The sequence below is a fragment of the Petaurus breviceps genome, unplaced genomic scaffold (assembly GCF_028583685.1).
Source record: "Petaurus breviceps papuanus isolate PSGF00001 unplaced genomic scaffold, PetGlider_PUasm1.0 90639, whole genome shotgun sequence".
In the NCBI taxonomy this organism is placed as follows: domain Eukaryota; kingdom Metazoa; phylum Chordata; class Mammalia; order Diprotodontia; family Petauridae; genus Petaurus; species Petaurus breviceps.
Genome location: NW_027187296.1, coordinates 8,581,635 through 8,604,572, shown reverse-complemented (window position 1 = coordinate 8,604,572; position 22,938 = coordinate 8,581,635). Strand labels below are relative to the sequence as shown.

The 22,938-nt window shown below is 38.2% G+C and overlaps 1 protein-coding gene across 1 annotated transcript in view; it reads right to left on the bottom strand.

Moving 5' to 3' along the window:
* LOC138143471 (NACHT, LRR and PYD domains-containing protein 12-like) overlaps positions 1-22,938 on the bottom strand; it is a 71,940-nt gene that overhangs the window by 33,687 nt on the left and 15,315 nt on the right. Inside the window, exons 4-7 of the mRNA XM_069064743.1 lie at positions 22,374-22,553; positions 9,157-9,327; positions 7,017-7,187; positions 1,746-1,961 (exon numbers count right to left, since the gene is read on the bottom strand). Of these exons, the coding sequence (XP_068920844.1) occupies positions 1,746-1,961; positions 7,017-7,187; positions 9,157-9,327; positions 22,374-22,553 (738 nt within the window). The remainder of the gene's footprint in view (positions 1-1,745; positions 1,962-7,016; positions 7,188-9,156; positions 9,328-22,373; positions 22,554-22,938) is intronic.

Below are 22,938 nucleotides of genomic sequence, written 5' to 3'. Positions count from 1 at the left end.
CAACCAGAAAAGGCAAAATAGCTCATATTCATTACATGAAATTGAAATGTTTTTAAGTTTTAAAGATTTCAAAGCAGAGAATTGGTCCCACAGTACCATTTACTTTTCCTTCCAATCACTGCCCCAGTGCTCCTAAAAGAGAAGGGGCATTTCTAGCACACACTAGAGATGGGATCTTGCCTGTACAAAAACAGAAAGCTGCAGGACACAAACCTGGAAGTTTGTATTACTCCACCCCCCACTGCCTCCCTCCCAGCTCCTTCTCCTTCTCCCTACTCTGGAGGACCTCAGTTACCTGAACAGAATATCCTTTAATCAGTCTTGACTGGATATAGAAACCTATGCACAGGGTATTTTTTATCCTAGGGCTTTTCTTTTCCTGGTGGAGACGGAGATACAGCATCATCTATCCAGGGATCTCTTTGCTGCCAAACACAACGTTAACAGCACTAATTCAGTCTGGCATGCCTTTCATGGGGTTAACAGATACCATGGTGGAAAAGAACACCAACTAGAGTTCCACACAGGTACAAGGAAAGGCAAAATCCAACAGTGCCAGGTATTGGACCCTGTGTTCCAAAATTCTGTGTCCCCAAAGAAAAGTTCACATGAGAATCTAGGCTGGACTCAAGTCCACAGCTGAAAAGGGAACACTGTCCATCCCATACCAAGGATTTATAGCTCCATCTGTCTGCAAAACATTAGTAAGAGTTTCAAGACATAAGAAAACATACTCACAAGAAAATTCTCCATGGCCCAGGACAGTGCTTAATGCAGAAACCTGTACTCAGTGCTTCATTCAGCTTGAGGATATTTACTTTGATTTCTTGGATATTAATTAGTGCCTGTGTTACAAACTCACCATCTTGAGTCTCATATAAAGGAGAAGACCATTCTGGGAAATTAGTATTAGAAAACCAGGATTGTTTATGGTTTCAATTGGTTTCTCCTTTAACCCACTGCAGTAAGGGAGACCTGATTTCCAGTGATATTCTACATCTAAGTTTCCTACCTAGCTCCTTGACTATCTCTTTTCTCCTCTCTCATTCTCTTTTCTCTGTCCCTTCCTTCTGCTCCCCTCCTCTTCTCCCTCCCCTGTCTTTTTCTCCCCTCCCCTCTTTACTCTCCCACTGGATGAATTAGAGAGGGGAAAGATTTGAGGTATGGGAACCAGTTAGTGGGCTACTGCAATAATGAAGGTGAAAGGTGAGTCATATGAACAGATGTAAGAAAGAGGATACAGGACATTATCTGAAGGAAGAAATTACATTATTTGGTAACTTATGTGTATGGGCTGAGAAAGTGAGGAATTAGGGATAACAGTAAAGATATAAACATGAGTGTATAGAAGAATGGTAACCCAAACAGAAACAGGGAAGTTAGGAAGAGATATGGATTTTGTTAAAAAAGATAACCACTTCTGTCTAGACATATTGAGCCTGACATGCTAACAGGATATCTAAAGAGTAGGAATGATAATAAAGATTTAGGAGCCATGCCTATTGATGTGATTATTGGCTATTAGAGAGAAAGGAAGTATTCTTTAGCAAACCAACCTCTCCCTGTCATGTTCCTCCTTAGGGCACAGTGAGAGGGAGAAGGTTATTAGACTGTGAACCCTGAACCTGGATTAGGCACACAGTTTCCACTCTCCATTCCTTGGTTCATGTTGCTCTCTCCTCCTAATGCACTCCTGTTCCTGATGCCAAGCAGAACATGAACAAAGGGAACATGTGGGAACTCACCTCAGTTTCTCCAACCTACACTTCTGATCTTCCAAGGCCACACACAGAAGTTTCATTGCCTCTTCCTCAATAACATTTAGACTCAGATCTAGGTCTTTCGTTGCCTCTTCCTCAATAACATTTAGACTCAGATCTAGGTCTTTCAGGCTCTCATTGCTATTGAGAGCAGAGAAGAGATTTTGGAAACATGTAGGTGAATGAAAACAATGCCGCAAACTGTGGGAGAAAATGTAATCAGAGAGAAAGTGGTCAATTCATTTTTAGTGATTAAGTCACTTCCCTTCTTTCTCTGGACAATGCTACAAACTCATTCACTTTATGATCACCATCCTCTGTCATCTGCTATTCAGTGGAATGAATGTAGTTTCTTTAAAAATTATCAGTCTCTTCAAGAGAAAAGTATTTATAGATCTCAAATTACACCATAAGGCAAGAATGATTAAAAGTATTTAATACTAGATAAAAAAATGGAAAAGTTTATCAACAGACCAGATTGAATAAAAAAGGATCAGAAACAAGTAAAGGCAATAATTACTATTCATCAGACATGAGAAGATAAATTACACACGGAAGAAGTTCCTATGTAAAAAAAAAAAACATATTGGAAAACCTGGATAGCACTTGGGCAGAAATTAGATTTATATCAATATTAACAACATATATCATTATTAGCTCAAAATGTACAAGTGACCTGAATGCTGAAGGTCATAAAGTTAAAAAAAAATGAGAGAAAGTAAGAATCAGATCAGGAACCTTAGACATTTATGAAAAGCAGAGAATTCTTAGATAGTGGCAACCAGAAAAGGCAAAATAGCTCATATTCATTACATGAAATTGAAACATTTTTAAGTTTTAAAGATTTCAAAGCAGAGAATTGTTCCCACAGTACCATTTACTTTTCCTTCCAATCACTGCCCCAGTGCTCCTAAAAGAGAAGGGGCATTTCTAGCACACACTAGACATGGGATCTTGCCTGTACAAAAACAGAAAGCTGCAGGACACAAACCTGGAAATTTGTATTACCCCACCCCCACTGCCTCCCTCCCAGCTCCTTCTCCTTCTCCCTAGTCTGGAGGATCTCAGTTACCTGAACAGAATATCCTTTAATCAGTCTTGACTGGATATAGAAATCTATGCACAGGGTTTTTTTTATCCTAGGGCTTTTCATTTCCTGGTGGAGATGGAGATACAGCATCATCTATCCAGGGATCTCTTTGCTGCCAAACACAACTTTAATAGCACTAATTCAGTCTGGCATGCCTTTTGTGGAGTTAACAGATAACATGGTGGAAAAGAACACCAACTTAGAGTTCCACACAGGTACAAGAAAAGGCAAAATCCAGCAGTGCCAGGTATTGGACCCTTTCTTCCAAAATTCTGTGTCCCCAAAGAAAAGTTCACGTGAGAATCCACGCTAGATACATGTCCACAGACGAAGAGAGAACACTGTCTATCCCATACCAAGGATCTATAACCCCATCTGTCTGCAAAAAACTAGCAAAAGTTTCAATACATAAGAAAACATACTCACAAGAAAATTCTCCATGGCCCAGGACAGTGCTTAATGCAGAAACCTGCACTCAGTGCTTCATTCAGCTTGAGAATATTTATTTTGATTTCTTAGATATTAATCAGTCCGTGTTAGAAACTCAGCATCTTGAGTCTCATATATAGGAGAAGACCATTCTGGGAAACTAGTATTAGAAAACTAGGACTGTTTATGGTTTCTATTGGTTTCTCCCTTAACCCACTGCAGTAAGGGAGACCAGATTTCCAGTGATATTCTACATCTAAGTTTCTTATCTAGCTCCTTGACTATCTAAAGAATAGGAATGATAATATAGATTTGGGAGCCATGCCCATAGATGTGATAATTGGCTATTAGACAGAAACAGTCTTTGGTTTATTTCTTATTCCTTTAGCTAAGTAGGCCCTCCCTGTCATGTTCCTCCTTAGGGCACAGTGAGAGGGAGAAGGTTATAAGACTGTGAACCCTGAACCTGGATTAGGCATACAGTTTCCACTCTCCATTCCTTGGTTCATGTTGCTCTCTCCTCCTAATGCACCATAAATGGAACATGTGCAAAATCTGCTCAGTTTCTCTAACTTGCAGTTTTGATTTTCCAAGGCCAGACACAGAAGTTTCATTGCCCCTTCCTCAATAAAATTTTGACTCAGATCTAGGTCTTTCAGGTTCTTATTGCTATTGAGAGCAGAGAAGAGGTTCTGGGAACAAGTACAGGAAAGAAGACACCAGCACAAAGTGTAGGAGAAAACATAATCAGAAGGAAAGTCATTAATTCAGTTTTCCATGATGAAATCACTTACTGTCTTCCTCCGGGCAATGCTGAAATGTCACCCGCTTTTTATCACCATCTTTGTCATCTCCTTTTCAGTGGAATGAGTGAGGCAGGTCTAAAGTGAGAACTTAACAAGACCTTGGCCTAAAAGTGCCAGGGTCTCCCATTGCACCCTGGTACATCTCCCATCATCTTGATTAATATCTGACCACTGGACCTAGATGGCCCTGAAGGAGAAAGTGAGGCTGGTGACCTTACACAGCCCTCCCTCACTCAAATCAAAGTCAACTGCAAGTCATTTCATCATCTCCCTGATGTCATGGTTCTCTTCGAGAACAAAGGACAAACATAACCTGTGGGTGAGTAGTGGCATCTCTACTCTCCTCTCTCCTCCTCTCCTCTCCTCTCTAAGCTCAATTCACTCTGGAGCTTATAGATTGGACAATAGGTCCCTGCCCTCCTAGCAGGAATGAATGTAAACATTAAATAGCAATTGTTTTCTCTTTTGGCCAGGAACTCCGAGGGTCTCTCCCTCCCAGTTTGATTTTATTTTTTTTATTCAAGGATCCATCCCTTGAGTAACTACTTAAAAAGGCCTGTTCACTGAATGGGCATTATCTAATTCAATGTGAGACCTGAAAAGACCTTAGTCTATAAGGGCCAGGGTCTCCCATTGCATCCTGGGCAATCTCCAATATCCCTGATGAATATCTGACCACTGGACTCAGATGGCTTTGGAGGAAAAAGTGAGACTGGTGACCATACACAGCCCTCCCTCACTCAAATCCAAGTCAACTTCAAGTTGTGTCATCGTCTCCCTGTTGTCATGTTCCTCTTCAAGAGTAAAAGACAAACACAACAACAACAAAAACAACAACCTTCAGTGGAATGAATGTAAAAATGGTCTGTCTCTTTCAGAGAACAGCATTTATGGATCTCAAATTATATTCAAAGGCATGAATAATTAAAATATTAAGTACTAGATTAAAAAAATGAAAAGTATACCAATAGACCAGATTAAATAAGAATCAGTAACAGATAAACTCAACAATTCCTCTTCAACAGGCATAAGAAAATAAACTTCTCGTGGAAGAACTTCAATGTAAAAAAAAATTGCTAGAAAAACTGGGTAGCATTTTGATGGAAATTATGTTTACACCAACATTTACAACACATACCATAATTAACTCAAAATGTACATGTGACCTGAATATTGAAGATCATGATGTTAAAAAAAAAAAGAGAAAGATAGAAGAGAATGAGATCAAGAATCTTAGAGAAATATGAACAGGGCAGAATTCTTAGGTTGAGGCAACAACAATTACATGAAAACAAAAAGTTGTTTTTAATATTTAAAGATTTCAAAGCTGAGAACTGGTGCCACAGTACCATTAAGTTCCCTACTGATCACTGTCCTAGAATTCCTAAAAGAGAAGGAACGTTTGTAGAACACAGTAGAGATGGGGTCTTTCCTGTAGAAAAACAGAAAGGGGCTGGATACAAACCTGGAAATTTGCATGAGTCCACCTCCCACTGCTTCCCTCCCAGCTCCATGTCATTCTTTCCCACTCTGCAGGACCTCAGTCTTCTGGACAGAATATACTTTATTCTCAGTTTGACATAGAAAATCAGTGCACAGGTTTTGTTCTTTCCTTTTCTGGCAGAGATGAAGATATAGTATCATCTATTCGGGGATCTCTTTGCTGCCAAACACAACTTTAATAGAACTAATTCAGTCTGCCATGACTTTAGTGGGGCTAAGATATTCATGGAGTAAAAGGACACCACCTCAGTGTTCCACACAGGCACAAGGAAAGGCATAGCCCAGCAGTGCCTGGGGATCGACCCTTCGTTTAAAAATTCTGTGTTCCTAAAGAAAAGCAGGGTTAGAATCTGGGCTGGACACACGTCCAAAGCTGAAAAAGAAAACACCACATATCCCATGAGAAGGACCTATAGTTCCACCTGGCTGCAAAAAGCCTAGTAAAGGCTTCAAGACATAATAATACATACTCACAAGAAAATTCTCCATGCCCCAGCACAGTACATAAAGCAGAAACCAGCACTCAGAGCTTCATTCAGCTTGGTAATACCTGCTTTGATTTCTTAGATGTTAACTAGTGCCTATGTTACAAACTCAGCATCTTGAGTCTCATATAAATGAGAATACCATTCTGAGAAATTAGTATTAGAAAACTACGTTTGTTTATAATCTCTTCTGATTTCTCCCTCAACCTACAGGAGTAATGGTGACATGATTTACAGTGACATGCATCTGAAATTTCTCTATCCTCTGCTCCCTCCTCCTCCCCTCCCTTCCCTCCTTCTCCTCCTCTGGATGAATTAGAGAGGGGAAAGACTTTGGTTATGGAAACCAATTAGTGAGCTACTGCAATAATGAAGATGAAACGTGATGAGGGTCTGAACTAGAAGGGAAATTGTATGCACAGAGATAAGAAACAGATAAAGGAGATTTCTTTGGAGGAAGAAATTACATTATTTGGCAACTGATTATATATGGTGTGAGAGAGTGAGAAATCACTAATAAAGATGAAGTTGCAAACATGAATGACAAGAAGGATGGGACCCTCAAGAGAAATCAGGAAGGTAGGATGGGGTGTGGGTTTTATTGCAAAGATAACCAGTTCTGTTTACACAAGTTAAGTCTGATATGTTTACAGTATATCCTGGCACTAGGACTGATAAAAGAGATTTGGGAGCTATGTCAACAGATGTGATAATTGGCTTTTAGAGAGAAAGGCAGCATTTCCTTAGCAAATTGGTTTTCTCTGTCAGGTTATTCCTTAGAGCACAGTGAGAGGGGGAAGAGTCTAAGGCTATGAACCCTGTACCTGGATTAGGCACACAGTTTCCACTCTCCACTGCCTTGTTTGTATTATTCTCTCTCCCTAATGCACTCCTTCCCTGATGCCAAGCTGAATATCTACAAAAGAATCATAGGGAGACTCACCTCAGTTTCTCTAACTTGCAGTTTTGATTTTCCAAGGCCTTACACAGAAGTTTTATTTCCATCACTGAAAAAAACATATTACTCAGATCTAGGTCTTTCAGGCTCTCATTGCTATTGAGAGAAGAGAAGAGGCTCTGGAAACATGTTGGGGTAAGATGACAAGATGCCAAGCTGTAGAAAAAAAACATAATCAGAGGGAAAGTGGTCACTTCATTTTTCCATGATTAAATCATTTACTGTGTTTCTCTGGGCAATGTTAAAAATAAATATACTTTGATCATTTTATCATCTCCTTTTGAATGGAATGAATGGGGTTTCTTTAAAAATGGTCAATCTCTTCCAGAGAACAGCACTTATAGACCTCTGACTATAAGGTTTGATTATAAGGTAAGAATAATCAAACTATTTATTTCTAGTTAAAAAACCATAGAAATGTATACCAATAGACCAGATTAAATGAGAAATAATCAGAAACAACTAAACTCAATAATTAGCCTTCAACACACATGAGAACATAAATTACTCTGGAAGAACTCCTTATATGAAAAATAAATTGCTGAAAAAGCTGGATAGTATTTTGGTAGAAATTTGAAGCATTTGTAGCAGACACTAGAGATGGAATCTTTCCTGTACAAAAACAGAAAGGGGCTGGACACAAACCTGGAAATTTGCATGACTCCACTTCCCACTGCCTCCCTCCCAGCTCCTTGTCCTTCTCCCCACTCTAGGAGACCTCAGTTAACTGAACACAGTATCAATTTATTCAATCTCGGTTGGGTATTGAAATCTGTGCAGAGGTTTTGCCTTTTCTTTTCCTGTCAGAGATGAAGATATAGCATCTTCTATCCAGGGATCTCTTTGATGCCAAACATAACTTTAATAGCACTAATGCAGTCTGGCATGCCTTTAGTGGGCTTACCACATACATAGAGGAAAAGAACACCACCTCAGTGTTTCACACAGGCACAAGGAAAGGCAAAGTCCAGCAGTGCCTGGGGATGGACCCTTTGTTCAAAAATTCTGTGTCCCCAAAGAAAAGCGAGGGTGAGAATCTGGGCTGGACACATGTCAAAGCTGAAAAGGCAACACTGAACATCTTATAAGAAGGATCCATAGTTCTTTTATCTGTCTGCAAAAAGTCTAGTAATGGCTTCAAGACATGAGAAAAGAAGATCCAAGAAAATTCTCCAGGCCCCAGCACAGTGTTTATTTTAATGAAGAAAACCACACTGAGAAGTCCATTCTTGTTGGGAATATCTACTTTGATTTCTTGGATATTAACAAGTGCCTATGTTACAAATTCAGCATCCCGAGTCTCATACAAATGAGAATACCATTCTAGGAAATTAGTATTAGGAAACCAGGCTTGTTAATAATCTATTTTGGCTTCTCCCTCAATCCACTACAGTGACTGTGACTTGATTTCTGGTGACATTCTACATCTAAGTTTCCTCTCCAGCTCCCTTACTGTCTCTCCTCTCATCTTATTTGCTCCCCTCCCCTTCCTCCTCTCCCACTGGATATGTTAGAGAGGGCCAAGACTTGAGGTATGGAAACCAGTTATTAGGCTATTGCAATAGTGAAGGTGAAAGGTGATGAGGGAATTAACTAGAAAGGTAATTTTATGCACAGAGATAAGACATAGATAAGGGAGATTGTTTTGCAAAGAAGAAATTACAAAGTTTGACCTCTGATTATGTGTATTGGGTGACAAAGTGAGGAATCAAGCATAACAGTAAAGTTACAAACCTGAGTGACTAGAAGGATGGTTTCCTCAACAGAAATGGGGATGCTGGGAAGAGATGTGGGTTTTCTTGAAAAGATACCAGTTCTGTTTAAACATGTTGAGTTTGACCTCCTTACAGGACATCCAGGGACTAGGACTGCTAAGAGTTTTGGGAGCCATGCCCATAGATGTGATAATTGGCTCTCAGAGAGAAAGACAAAGCAAGCTTTCCCTGTCATGTCTCTCTGTAGGGCAGTGAGGGGGGAAAGGGTGTAAGGCTATGAACCCTTTACCTGGATTAGGTAGGCAATTTCCCTGTCTCAGTTCCCTGGTTTATGTTGTTCTCTGTCCCTAATGCACTCCTGTCCCTGATGCCAAGCTGAATATCTACAAAAGAATCATGGGGGAACTCACCTCAGTTTCTCTAATTTGCAGTTTTGATTTTCCAAGGCCTTACACAAAAGTTTTATTTCCTTCTCTGAAAAAAAATGTTCACTTATATCTAGGTCTTTCAGGTTCTCATTGCTATTGAGAGCAGAGAAGAGCGTATGGGAGCATGTGGGGGTAAGACGACAGGATGCCAAGCTGTAGGAGAAAACATAAACAGAGGGAAACTGGTTTGTTTGTTTTTCCATAATTAAATCACTTACTGTCTTTCTCTAGGCAATGCTAAAAATACATACAGTTTTTATCACCATCCTTCTTCATCTTCTATTCAGTAGAATGAATGTGGTTTCCTTAAAAATAATCAGTCTCTTCCAGAGAACACCACTTATAGACCTCAAATTATATTATAAGGCAAGAATCATAAAAATCATTAATGCTAGTTAAAAAAATAGAAAAGTATAGAACAGAGCAGATTAAATAAGAATCAGAAACAACTTAAACTCTATAATTACTCTTCAACAGACATAAGAAGATAAATTACTCATGGAAGAACTTATGTAAAAATGTTGCGGGAAAAACTGGATAGCATTTTGTTAGAAATTACTTTTTCACCAACATTTACAACATAAATCATAATTAGCTCAAAATGTACATGTGACCTGAATATTGAAGGTAATAATTTAAAAAGAGAGAATCAGATCACTTATCTTAGATAATCATGAATAGGGGAGAATTCTTAGATAGTGGTAACAACAAAACATACAATAGCTCATATAAATTACATGCAATTGAAAACTTTTGCATGAACAGAATTAATGGTGTGATATAAGAAGGGGAGAAACCAGAGAAATGTGGGGTTTTTTGTTTTGTTTTTATATCAAATCACTCATATGGGACTAATATCAAAAATAAATAGAGAACTGACAGAATTATAAGATAGTAATTGCTCAATGAATAAATAGTCAAAGGAGATGGAGTTTTCAAAAGAGAAATTGCAAACCTCTCATAACCCTATCAAAGAGTGCTACACATTACTACTACTAAGAGAAATGAAGAGTAAAACAATTCTGAGACAAATTAGCAAAAATGACAAAACATAGGAAAAATCAATGCTGGAGATCTGTGGAAAAATAAGCTCACTAATACTCTCTTGAGGAAACTGGTATGACTATAATGGAAACCCAAATTGGAATTAGGCTAACAAATGACTAACGTATCTATGCCCTTTGATCCAGAGAGCCACTGCTAGTTATATATAAGTAGGACATCAAAGACAGAAATAAAGGTCATTGAAGCATCTATTTTTTTTTAAATGAAGAGAAGAGAAAGAAATTCAGGGTGAAATATATACAAGCAAAACACCTGGAAAGTAACATACTGAATTTATTATAGACTTGTAAGAAAAAAATGCAAACAGTACATTAAAAGATTTAAAATTGCATATAATCTTTTATGTGTTTTATTTTATAGATGGAAATATCATGTGTTTTTTGTTCCACTCTAAAGTTAGAATAAAAAATCTAAAATAATAACACTATTCTGTGAGAGAGGAAAGGATAATTAAAGGAATATGTTGAGAAATACATGTGTTGTAAAGGAAAAATGAAAAATAAATTTAATTATAAATAACAAATAAAACACATTTTTTGAAAGCTACTGCTCATTCACCTCGACTCTGATTTAATTTCCTAGGTCATAGCTTGTCAAACACATGATATGCAGGGAAAAAATAACCAATCAAGACGATTTCATTCAGATATGTTTATGCACAGCACTGAAGAAAAAAGCAGGTATTAATTCCAGTTCTACATTTTAGCTAATAATAAGAAAGTTGTTTTGCATTTGGCTAATGAAGCACTGTGTGCATATACAGTTACAATTCATGAGACCAGATGTTATGTAAAGAGTTTGAAATCTAGACAACAGGGCAAGAAGTGAGAAATGACTAGCAGTCAATTTATACCCAAGTTTTTCCATACACAACAACAACAACAACAAAAACAACAATTAAGGGTAATTCTCACTTTATTAGAGTTTTGGAAGGAACCTACAAATGGAAGATTATCACCTAAGATGACAACACAAATTAATCACAAAATTGGGTTGAATGCTGAGGAAATGTGAGTAAAATCCAGAAAAAGGCAAGGAAGACCCCTGAAAGTTAAACCATTACTCAAGAGCCCAAGGAATTGAGGCCCCCGTGTTCACAAGAGACATAACTACCAGGCAGTTTTCCCTGGCAGCACACATATGAATGATCTATGTAAGTTAACCATAAAATTACAGAGAACTGAGGACCTCAGTTCAAGGAAACATGGAGAGCAGGGGTGAAGGTTCCAGTGATCTAGAGAGAGTGAGTACAAGAGGCAAGTGACAGCTACAAAGCTACAAGATGTAGGCAGGCTGTCTTCCTAGTGGAGAAGGAGAAGTGCTGCTAGAACACCTTGCTACTTCCCAGGTTAAAAGGAAAATATGAACTGTTCCTTGGAGGAGGGAAGACAGTGCTTCAGATGAAAGACAAAGAAGATAAAGCATCTAAGGAGCAAGTCAGAAATCCTGACCTTTGATATGAAGATGAAGGGTGGAAAATGAATAAAGCTGCCACAAAAAATAAAAAGGAGAGCTGATAAACCTTTGTAGTCATGTAGCAGGTGTGAGGCTCTCCAAGATTAACCTATGTTGAAAGGGTATCACTTTGGCAAATGTATGGCAGACAGACTGGAAAGGAAAAAGATTAAGAGCAGAGAGACCAATTAAGAGTCTGTTGCAACAATCCAGGTAAGAGGTGTTGAAATCCTAGAGTAGACTGGTGGCCATGAGAGCAGAAAAAGTAAAATGGACAAGGTCCAAAGAAAAGGACCTTCAGATAGGGACACATAAAAAACAACGTAAAATAGAGCTGAAAACCAAGATAATCCAATGGCTGTCAGCAGCACCAGGCCTCAATGAGTTTAAAACAACAGGCCTAGATAAACCATATTCCAATGTACTGAAGTATTTGTAGAAATATGATGAAACAAATAAAATTAGATAAAACTAAAGAAGGCTTTTTTTTTTTACATAAAAAAAGATGACTGGAAATAGAAAGAGAAAAAAAGCTGTCATCTGGGGAAAAGCTATTTGTGCCAACTCTCTTTGATAATGTCTCATAACCAATTTATCAAGATACTGCCCAAGACCTTAAGTTTCAGAACAGGTGCTGATCTGTACTGGCATGGGGTGGGGGATGGGGATTCACCAAGAGTTCACTATAGCAGTAGATTCAGTGGTGTGGTCTAAAAGAAAATCTATGACAGTTAGGGAATTGCTAGAAAACTGCAAGCCTCCCCCTAACAGATAAATCAAAGGGTATGAACAAGTTATTTTCAAAAGAAAATCAAATAATCAACAATAAAATTAAAAATTGATCCAAAACACTAATAAGAGAAATGCAAACTGAAAAAAGTCTCAGCTTTACCTCACACCTAGAAAATTGGCAAAGATGTTAAAAAAAATATAAATAGTCAATGCTAGAAGGGATGTGGAAAGGCAGGAATACAAACACACCTTTGATATACCTATGAATTAATTAGTCTAATTATTCTGGAAAAAAAAAGTTGAAATTATGTACCCCCCCCCCAAAATCAATTAACTCTTAACATTTGAGCCAGTAATCCCTTAGGACTGAGCATATATAAAAAGGATGTCAATGCCAGAAACAAAGATCATATAAAACAACAAAATGTTAATATAACATTCTTTGATAGCAAAAAAACTGGAAAAACAATGGGTACCACTGAATATGGAATGGCTAAACAAATCATACTAGGTGGGGGCAGCTAGTTGGCACAGTGAATAGAGCACCAGCCCTGGAGTCAGGAGGACCTGAGTTCAAATCTGGCCTCAGACACAACAGTTACTAACCGTGTGACCTTGGGCAAGTCACTTAACCCCAACTGCCCAGCCTTCCCCCCTCCAAAAAGCAAAAAAAAACAAAACAAAACAAAATTTAAAAAACCCCCAAAACCTGCAATAGGTGAATGTCAAGGAATACTATGGTACTGTAAGAAACAAAGAATATGGAGAAGATTATGGGAATATGGTGGAATAGTTAAGAAAACTTTCTTCCACAAAAAAAGATAGATCATAGCCTCAGAGTTAACTGAGAGCAGCAGAAATAAATGGAAGTCAGGGTAAAGTGGTTGTCCTCCTAAGAAAAGTGAGATTTCCAGGAAACACTAGACTTTTAGTGGTGTAGGTTTGGTATGAGTGAAGTGTCAACACCTCCAGGCTTACTCCACTCAGTCAACAAACAACAAGCCCTGGGGGCAGCTGGGCAGGGAGGCAGCCTCAGCCTCAGCTACTTTCTCCTCACAGTGTGGAGGCTGCAGGCTGAGCAGGTGTAATAGTAATTGAATTTAAAGATCCCCCTGTATTGGCTTGGTTTTTGGTTTGATTGTGTTAAAACCCAGAGCTTGTTAATCCCACTTGCGGGATGGACTTGTTGACATGAAAAGAGAGGGCTGACCTGGGAGGAGCTGGTGACATAAATTTAGAGAGACACAAGAAAAGAGAGAGGCAGAAGAACTTTTTGGAAGCAGCACCTTGGAGGCAGAGAGAGACTGAGAGGATTGCTGAGGGCCACTTTGAATTGCCCAGGACTTTTGAGAGCTGCCACCCAGAGCTGCCAAGGACTGAGGAGACATGGCTGTTATGCTGGTACTTTGTCTGTCTGTTTTGATGTTGTTTTGCCAGATCTGTCCACTGGTGAAAGACAGTGCTGTTGTTGTAGAGGTCTTAGAACCTTGCTGTTGGTTCAGAAGCCCTGAAGAAGGATTTTCTTGTTATATGTTTACAGAAATCCTGGAAGGGGGTTTTGCTAATATTTTCAGGGGTCCTAGGACTGTTCTGCAGACAGAGAATAACTTAATGAAGCCACTGGCAATGTATCTTGTGGCCTTGCTAAGCTTTGTCTCCCCAAGAACAAAGATTGCTGAGAACTTGCCTCTTGTCAAGATGAAGAAAAGACCTCCATTTGGGTATTAAATGCTGTGCTTAAGCTTGTTGAAACTCTGGGGTAGATTCAATTGTGATCTAAGGGTGGGGAACTTTTGACCTTTTTGTGTTCTGTGATTAAACAAATGAATGTACTTTACTTATGATTGGACACTAATCTCCATTTCAGAAGAGGGGCTTTGTGATGGACTAAATGAATGTACAGCCTAGGGGTGGAGTAGTATTTAGAAGAGGGACTTTGTGACTGATTAAATGATTGTAATGTCCAGGGGTGGGGTTAGTACCTGATTAAATCACACTTGGTAAATGCTGTATTTTGAATTATGCTATATGTTGATTCTCTCTGTTCTTAATTTGTCACTGAATAAAATGGAGAGCACCTATGCTGGTATTTTGAACCCTGGGAAGTTGCCTTTGCTTGGCATTAAAGCAGGAGAAGACTGAAGACCTTCCACCACTGAGGGATGCCAGCCATAGATGCACTGACCTGACATGGTCCTATACTGCTGATACTATTCCATACTATGACTGTGGTTCTGTACTGCTACCATAGCATATAAGCTAGCACACACCTCTTGAGTGCAATAGCAGAGGGGCAGAGATCCTGGGGCTGAGGGCACTTGCAGGAGAGCAGAGACCCTGGTTTCAGTTTCAGGGCAGGGAGGAAAGCAATAGTTTGTAGCCACCAGAGGAACCAAAGTAAACAAGAGCATCTGTGGCACAGATTAGTTGGTGGCTCCAGACATGGCTTAGGGGTGGAGAGGAGTGCCCAAGGTTGGCCCCCTGGACAGAGCACAAGAAACAGCAGTAAGAAGGACCTGAGGACTGGGGCATCATTCCCTGAACCTGGGGACTAAAACCTGAATATCAATAATAAGTTGCTAATAATAAAATAAAATAATACTAAAAATGAATAAGCAAAGGAGAAAGAAACCAATTCTAGACAGCTACTGATATATTAATAGATAGGTAAGAGAAGATCTGGGGTCACTTTCAGAGGAAGATAGTGGAGCTAAAAAGTCACTCTTTTTTCAAAGAGAAATGGCAAATGATCCCAAGCAAAAAAAGAGTTCTTGGAAAAACTTAAAAAGGACTTTTAAAAGTCAAATAAGAGAGAGTGAGGAAGTTTTTTTAAAAAGAGTAATTAATCCAAGAAAATTATAATAAGAAAGTCAACTAACCAGAAATAGAGAAGCAAAAATTTAATGAATGAAAGAATTCCTTGAAAACTAGAATTGGACAAGGGAAAGCTGTAAAGGACATTATAAGACATATTATAAGACACCAAAAAATAATAAAATAAAATCAAAAGATGGAAAAAAATAGAAGATAATGTGAAACATCTCATCAGAAAAACAAGAGATCGAGGAGAGACAGCATAAGAATAACTGGAGTACCTGAAAGATACAATAAAAAAAAAGAATTCTGATACAATATTTCAAGAAATTATTGAGGAAAACTTCCCTGGAGTTCTAGGACAAGAAGGTAAAGCAGAAATGGAATAAAAAAAATTTACCTCTCAGCACCTGAGAGTCCAGAAAGAAAACTTATAGGAATATCATAACCAAGTTAACCTAGGTTAAGGAGAAAATATTACAAAAAAAAAACAACAAATTAAATATCATGGAGCTACAATCAGGATTATACAATAAGTAAGCAGCTACTATGTTGAAGAACCACAAGCCTTAGAACACTATAATCCATACAGCAAAAGAACTGGGATTACAACTAAGAATAACTTCCCCAGAAAAGTTAAATATAATCCTAAATGGGAAAAATTTATGTTTAATGAATTGAAAGACTTTCAGGTATTTGTGACAAAAAAAGCAGAATTTAATAAAAAACTGAATATATAAGATCCAAGAGAAATATAAGGTAAACATTAAAACCCAATTATAAGAGACTCAGTAAGGTCAAACTGTTTTACTTATTATATGTAAAAATGTTAACATTACTCTTACAACTGTCATTATTTGGGTAGTTTGAAAGAAAGGTTGTGTATGATGGGATGATTCTAAAAAAATAAAACTGCATAGGCACAAAAAAGGAGTAATTCTCTCATACAAATGAGGTATGAAAATGATAAACAAGAAGCAAGTGGGGGTAGAAGGCTGGTAGTGCTAAACTTTGCTCTCACTGTAAATGAGTCTAAAAGGGAACAATATATACATATAGAAAGGTATAAAGTCTTCTAAATTTAGAAAGAAATAATAGAGTGAGGGGATAGGATAAGGGAAGGACTTTTAGAAGGGTGTTGTAATCTGCCTGTATTGGTTTGGTTTTCGGGTTGAGTGTTAAAATGCAGAGACTGTGAATCCCACTTGTGGGATGGACTTGTTGACATGAAAAGAGAGGGCTGAACTGGGAGGAGCTGGTGACATGAATTTAGAGAGGCACAAGCAGAGGAAGAGAGGTAGAAGAATTTTTGAAAGCAGCATCGTGGAGGCAGAGAGAGAGGATTGCTGAGGGCCAGTTCAAGCTGCCCAGGACTTTTGAGAGCTGCCACCCAGAGCTGCCAAGGACTGAAGAGACATGGTTGTGATGTTGGTACTTTAGTCTGTCTGTTTTGAGGTTGTTTTGCCAGATTTGTCCACTGGTGAAGAACAGTGCTGTTGTTGCAGAGGTCTTGGAACCTTGCTGCTAGTTCAGGGGTCCTGACACTGTTCTACAGACAGAGAGTGAATTGCGTCCACTGGCGAAGGACAGTGCTGTTGTTGCAGAGGGTCTGGAACCTTGCTGTTGGTTCAGAAGCCCTGAAGAAGGATTTTCTTGTTGTATGTTTACAGAAATCCTGGAAGAGGGTTTTGCTGATGTTTTCAGGGGTCTTAGGACTGTTCTGCAGACAGAGAATGAATTAATAAGGACACTGGCAATGTATCTTGTGGCCTTGTTAAGCTTTGTCTCCCCAGGAAGACAGATTGCTGAGAACTTGCCTCGGGTCAAGATGAAGAAAAGACCTCTCTATGGGTATTAAATGCTGTGCTTGAGCTTGTTGTAACTCAGGGGTAGATAGCCTTTCCAGTTGTGATCCAGATGTGGGAAACTTTTGACTTTTTTGTGCTCTATGACTGACCAAATGAATGTACTTTGTTTATGACTAGAAACTAATCTCCATTTGAGAAGAGGGACTTTGTGACTGACTAAATGAAAGTACTGCCCAAGGGCGGAGCAGCACTGGGAAATTATTTAATTACACTTGGTGAATCCTATATTTTGAATTATGCTGTATTTTGATTTTCTCTGTTCTTAATTTGTCACTGAATAAAATGGAGAGGGGCTATGCTGGTATTTTGAACCTTTGGTAAGTTGTCTTTGTTTGGCATTACAGGTGTATAGCTGGAGAATTAGGAGGAGAAATAAGGGAGAAAATTTTAGAAAGATTGCTATATTAAGGTGAAGGGGGGGGACAAATTTCCTCCCAGAATGATAGTAGTAGTAGTAGTGGTAGTAGTAGTGGTAGTAATAGTGGGGTAGTAGTGGTGGTAGAAGTAGTAGTAGTTGCTGTTGTTGTTGTTATTGTTTGTCATTCCTTCTGGAAGACGACCATGACATCAGGAAGGTGATGCCATGACTTCCAAGTGAACTGGATTTAAGTGAGGGAGGGACGTGCAAAGTCACAAGAATCACTTCTTCCTCCAGAGTCATCTGGGCCCAGGGGCCATATCAGGATGACTAAAGATGACCCAGAATGCAGTGGGGGACCTTGACCTCTTTAAACTAAGGTCTTTCTCAGATCTCAATTTGACTGAGGCAACACCCATTAAGTGATTAAGGCTAAATAAGAAATGAGGCAGAGAACCACCTCTTTACTTTTTTTTTTTAAAGTAGTCAATCTGGGAGGGGAAGAGCCTTGGGATTTCTGGTCAAAATAGAAACAATTACTATTTACATTTTGGCAATATTCCAATATTACCTCTAAATTACCAGTTGATTGGCATACAATTGGGCAAAATGGTTTCTATGAGACATCGATGATTTCTCATTATTTGGCTTAATTCTAAATGGATACCAAAGACAGCTGACCAATTCACCATCCTGCCAACAGAGCACTAGCGGTCCTCTATTCACACAATAATATCTCCAAGACTGACTGTTGTCCTTTTTTGTCATCTTTACCAATTTGCATAGTAAAAAAAATAAAATAAAATAAAACCTGAGTGGTTTTGATTTATATTTCTCTTACTAATACTGATTTGGATCATAATTTCATGTGGTCATTTATTCTTCACCCTTCTTTTTTCCTGTCTATTGACCTATTTATCTCGGGTTAATTAGAAAGATAAAATATTTAAAGACTTACTAGAGGGCCAGAATTATGCTAAGTGCTAAGGATACTAACAAAAACAAACAATTCATTTACTTAAGGATCTTACATTTTAATAGGAGAAATAAACACATAAAGGAGGTATGGAAAGTGGGTAAGGGTTGGAATACAATTGTCTGGAGGGTCAGGGGTGGCATAAGTGGACATATGTGAGGAGGGCTGTGTAATCCTGGGACAAAGCAAAATAAGGCCAGCGCTGGCCTATCAATGTCAAGGAGAGTTCCAGGACTAGAATCCAATTTTCCAGAGACTTGGGGAAGGAAGGAATAGAAGTGAACTATATGCCAATATTATCTGGTTTATATTTTTTTTATATTTTCTCTTTCTTATTTAAGAAATTTCTGCCACTCATAGTTATGAAAGGTACCTGATCTTCTCATCTAATCATTTTTATGATATGAATTTTTATATTTAGTTCACCTAATCCATTTTGAGCTTATTATGTATAGTAAATGGTATGAGAATCAGAGCTGAATTTTGACCAAACTGCTTTCTAATTTTCATGGCTGGACTTGTTAAAAGGGGAAACCCTCTCCTTATACATTATGTTCTTGGGTTTATCCAACAGGGGGATACTGTTTTCAAGGGTTTCTGTTTCTTTTTTATCTTGGCTCTTTTCCACTCTTCTATTTTAACCACTACAAAAAAGATTTGATGTCTACTGCTTTGTAACAAAGTTTCAGATCTGATAATGCCCTTTGTTTATACCTTTATCCTATTATTTCCCTAGTGAATGGATCTTTTGATTATCCAAATAAATGTTATTATTTTATCTGATTCTATAAAATATTTCTTTGGTAACTTGATTGGCATAACACTAAACCTATAGATTAAAAAGAGCATTGCTGGGGCAGCCAGGTAGGACAGCGAGTAAGAGCACTGATCCCAGAGTTGGGATAACCTGGGATCAAATCCGGGCTCAGACACTTAGCACCCACCCAGAAACACCTGGCCATGTAACCTTGAGCAAGTTGCTTTAAAAAAAAAGAGCATTGCCATTTTAATCTCTCTCCAATTGTTTATGTCTCCCTTTCTATTTTGAAATAGAATGGGGGGGATGGGGGAAGGCAAGGCAATTGGGATTAAGTGATTTGCCCAAGGTCACAAGGCTAGTAAGTGTTAAGTGTCTGAGGCTGGATTTAAACTCAGGTCCTCCTGACTCCAGGGCTGGTACTCTATTCACTTTGCCACCTAGCTGCCCTCTGTCTCCCTTTATTTCTGTAAAAAGTTGTATTTATAATAAAAACAACTCTGAGGTACCAGGTCACAGCCAGATTGGCTAAAATGACAAAACAGGAAAATCATAAATACTGGAGAAGATGTGGGAAATTTGGAACACTAATGCATTGTTGGTGGAGTTGTGAACTGATCCAATCATTCTGGAGAGCAATTTGGAACTATGTCCAAAGGGTTATACAAATGTGCATACCCTTTGACCCAGTAAAACCACTTCTAGGGCTGTATTCCAAAGAAATCACACAAATGGGAAAAGGTCCTGTACATACAAAAATATTTATAGTAGGTCTTTTCGAGGTGGCAAAGAATTGGAAATCAAGGGGATGTCCATCAATTGGGGAATGGCTAAACAAGTTGTGGTATATGAATGTAATGGTATACTACTGTACTATAAGAAATGAGGATAACTGGCCGTGTAACCTTGAGCAACTTACTTAACCCCAATTGCTTAAGAAAAAAAAAAAAAGAAATGAGGAGCAGACGGACTTCATAATAACATGAAGAGAAGACTTATTTAAGCTCATGTTAGGAGAGTAGAACCAGGAGAACTTTGTACACAATTACACACACGTCATATCTGTGATGATTAACTTTGATAGAATGGGCTCCTCTCAGCAATGCAAGGTTATAAGATAACTCCAAAAAACTCATGATGGAGAGTGCTATCTACATCCAGAGAAAGAACTACGGAGTCTGAACAGAGACTGAAGCAAATTACTTGTTCTCTCTCTTTTTGTGTTTTTTTTTTGTTGTTTTTTTATTCCATTGGTTGTAATTCTTCTTTACAACTTGACTAATGTTTAGTGTAAAGGCATTTTGTAGAACCTATATCAGATTGCATGCCACCATAGGGGAGGGGAGAGAAAATTTGGAACTCAAGGGATTGTGGAACTGAATGTTGTAAAAGAAAAATAAATAAATAAATATGATGTGAAAAAAAGGAAAGAAAAGTTGTATTTATCTAAATGTTGTATGTATCTTGTTGGTTAAGTCCCAGATGATGTCTGCTTTTTGTCATTTTGAATGGATTTTGATCAGTCAAAAAGCTTTCATTAAGTACCAGGAACTATGCTAAATACTAGGGATACAAAAACAAAAATGAAACAGTTATTGCACTTAAAGGCCTTATATTCTATCTATACCCCTGTAAACTTCAGATAGATAGAAAATAAGGTCTGTAAGGGCATGGACTCTTTTCTTTTTGTCATTTTATCTCCAGGACCTTGGACAGTGCATGGTACATAGTAGGTTATACATGCTTGTGGATTGATCGAAGTTTCATTCAAATAATGAAAAGCAGAAAACATCTAAAGTATGCATGTATGTGCACGCTTATACATAGATATAAATACATACCTATATTGATATATATATGTACAAACAATTACATACTCAAGTATGTGTATGTATGTATATATACACATTTTAGGCAGAATATTCTGTGATTCTATCATGTACATACCATACACACATATATAGATACATACACTTATGCATGTATACACACATATACAAGTCAGGGAGACCAATGTGGAGGAAATGACAGAAACTGAAGTAAGACATGATAAAGGCTTGAATTAGGATAGTAGACATATGGTTGGAAAAGAGGGGAGGGTTGTGAAAGATTGTGGAAGTAGAATAAATAAGATCTAATAATTCATTAGATACAAGGGATGAGAAAGAATAAGAAACTAAGGATGGCTCCAAGATTGCAAACCTGCATACCTGGAAGAATGGTGGTTTCCTTTAAAGAAAGGGGGACCATGGGAAGAGGAGTGAGTACTGGGGGAGGAGATTAATGAATTCTGTAAATTAAGATCAGGAAGAGACCTTGGGGTCTATCCCCTTCATTTTGCACATGAGGAGACTGAAGTACAGGGAGGTTAAATGACTTGTCCAGGGTTCTATTTGAGGAAAAAAATGAACTCGGATATTCCTGACTCCAAGTCCAGTGGCCTATCTATCTATACATGTTGAATCTGAAGTGTCCAAGGGATATCCAGTCTGAAAAGTCCAACAATTAATTGGTGATATAAGAAAAGAGATCAAGAGACCAAAGTTGGAAACATAGATCTTTTATCATCATTCTTTCCTGATTTTTGTTTGCAATTACAGAAATACATAATTTGTTCACTACGTACAGGGATATCAATTGTGAGTCCTGCTATTTTATTGATGCTGAAGTAGAAAGTGTATTGGATTTGGAGGCAGATAACTGTGATTTAAGTTCTACTTGTGTGACCTTAGGCAAGTCACTTAACATCCGTGGTCTGACTATTTCATCTGTAAAATTAGAGTGGTCTCCAAAATCCTTTCCAGCTCTAAATCTATGACCCTGTTATCAATTAGTTCTTCACTGATGCTCTGGGGTTTTCTTAGTATACCATAATTCTGTGTTCTCTTTGCTAATATGCGTATCTTTAACTTCATTTTATTTTTTCATTGTTATAACTAGTATTTCCAGAACAATAGCAAATAAAAATGGTGAGAAGGACCATATATTCCCTTTCCCTCTCCCTTCTTCCCCACTTTTCTTTTCATTGTCCTACCTTTCCACTCATTTAGATTCTAAACTATCCTTTCTTTTCCTCCTAAGACCTCACTTTTCACATCTTCCTCAGTTCTTTACCTCACTTTCCCAACTCCCACATAGGCAGACACCCCAGCTAAGGGATCAGCTTAGACTTACTTCAGTTTTTCCAGTTTACAGTTTGGATCTCTTAGTCCGACAAAAAAGTTTTCCATACACGAATCAGCAAAAAAAATGTAGGACAGCTGGAGCTCTTTCAGGTTCTGATAATTGCTGATCACAGAGGAGAAATCTTGCCAAACACCAGCAGGTAAAACCAAACCAACACTAAAATAAGAACTAGAGAGAAAATGAGAGAAGAATTTTACTGTGGGTATCAGTGGCACTCAAGCTGCCTCCCAGTATTAATGTGGGTGAGACTATTTTTCTAAAAATCCCCAACCCCATTTTTTGTTATCTTCACCTCCTAAAGTATCCTAGGCTTTTTAAAAAATTTTATTCTGATTTCATTGGGAGCTGGATGTCACACTGGGCCTCCAACTTGGGCCACCAACTTTCCCGGATATTCCCCTTGGAGAAAGTCTGGAGGATTTTAAAAATTTATGGGAGAGAGTAATGTACAAGGAGCCCAAGGACACCAAAAGGATAGGACTCAATGTCCTTGGGAGCCTCTTCCTATGCAACTCTACATTCTGGCCTATTGCTGTGCACATAGTAGGTACCT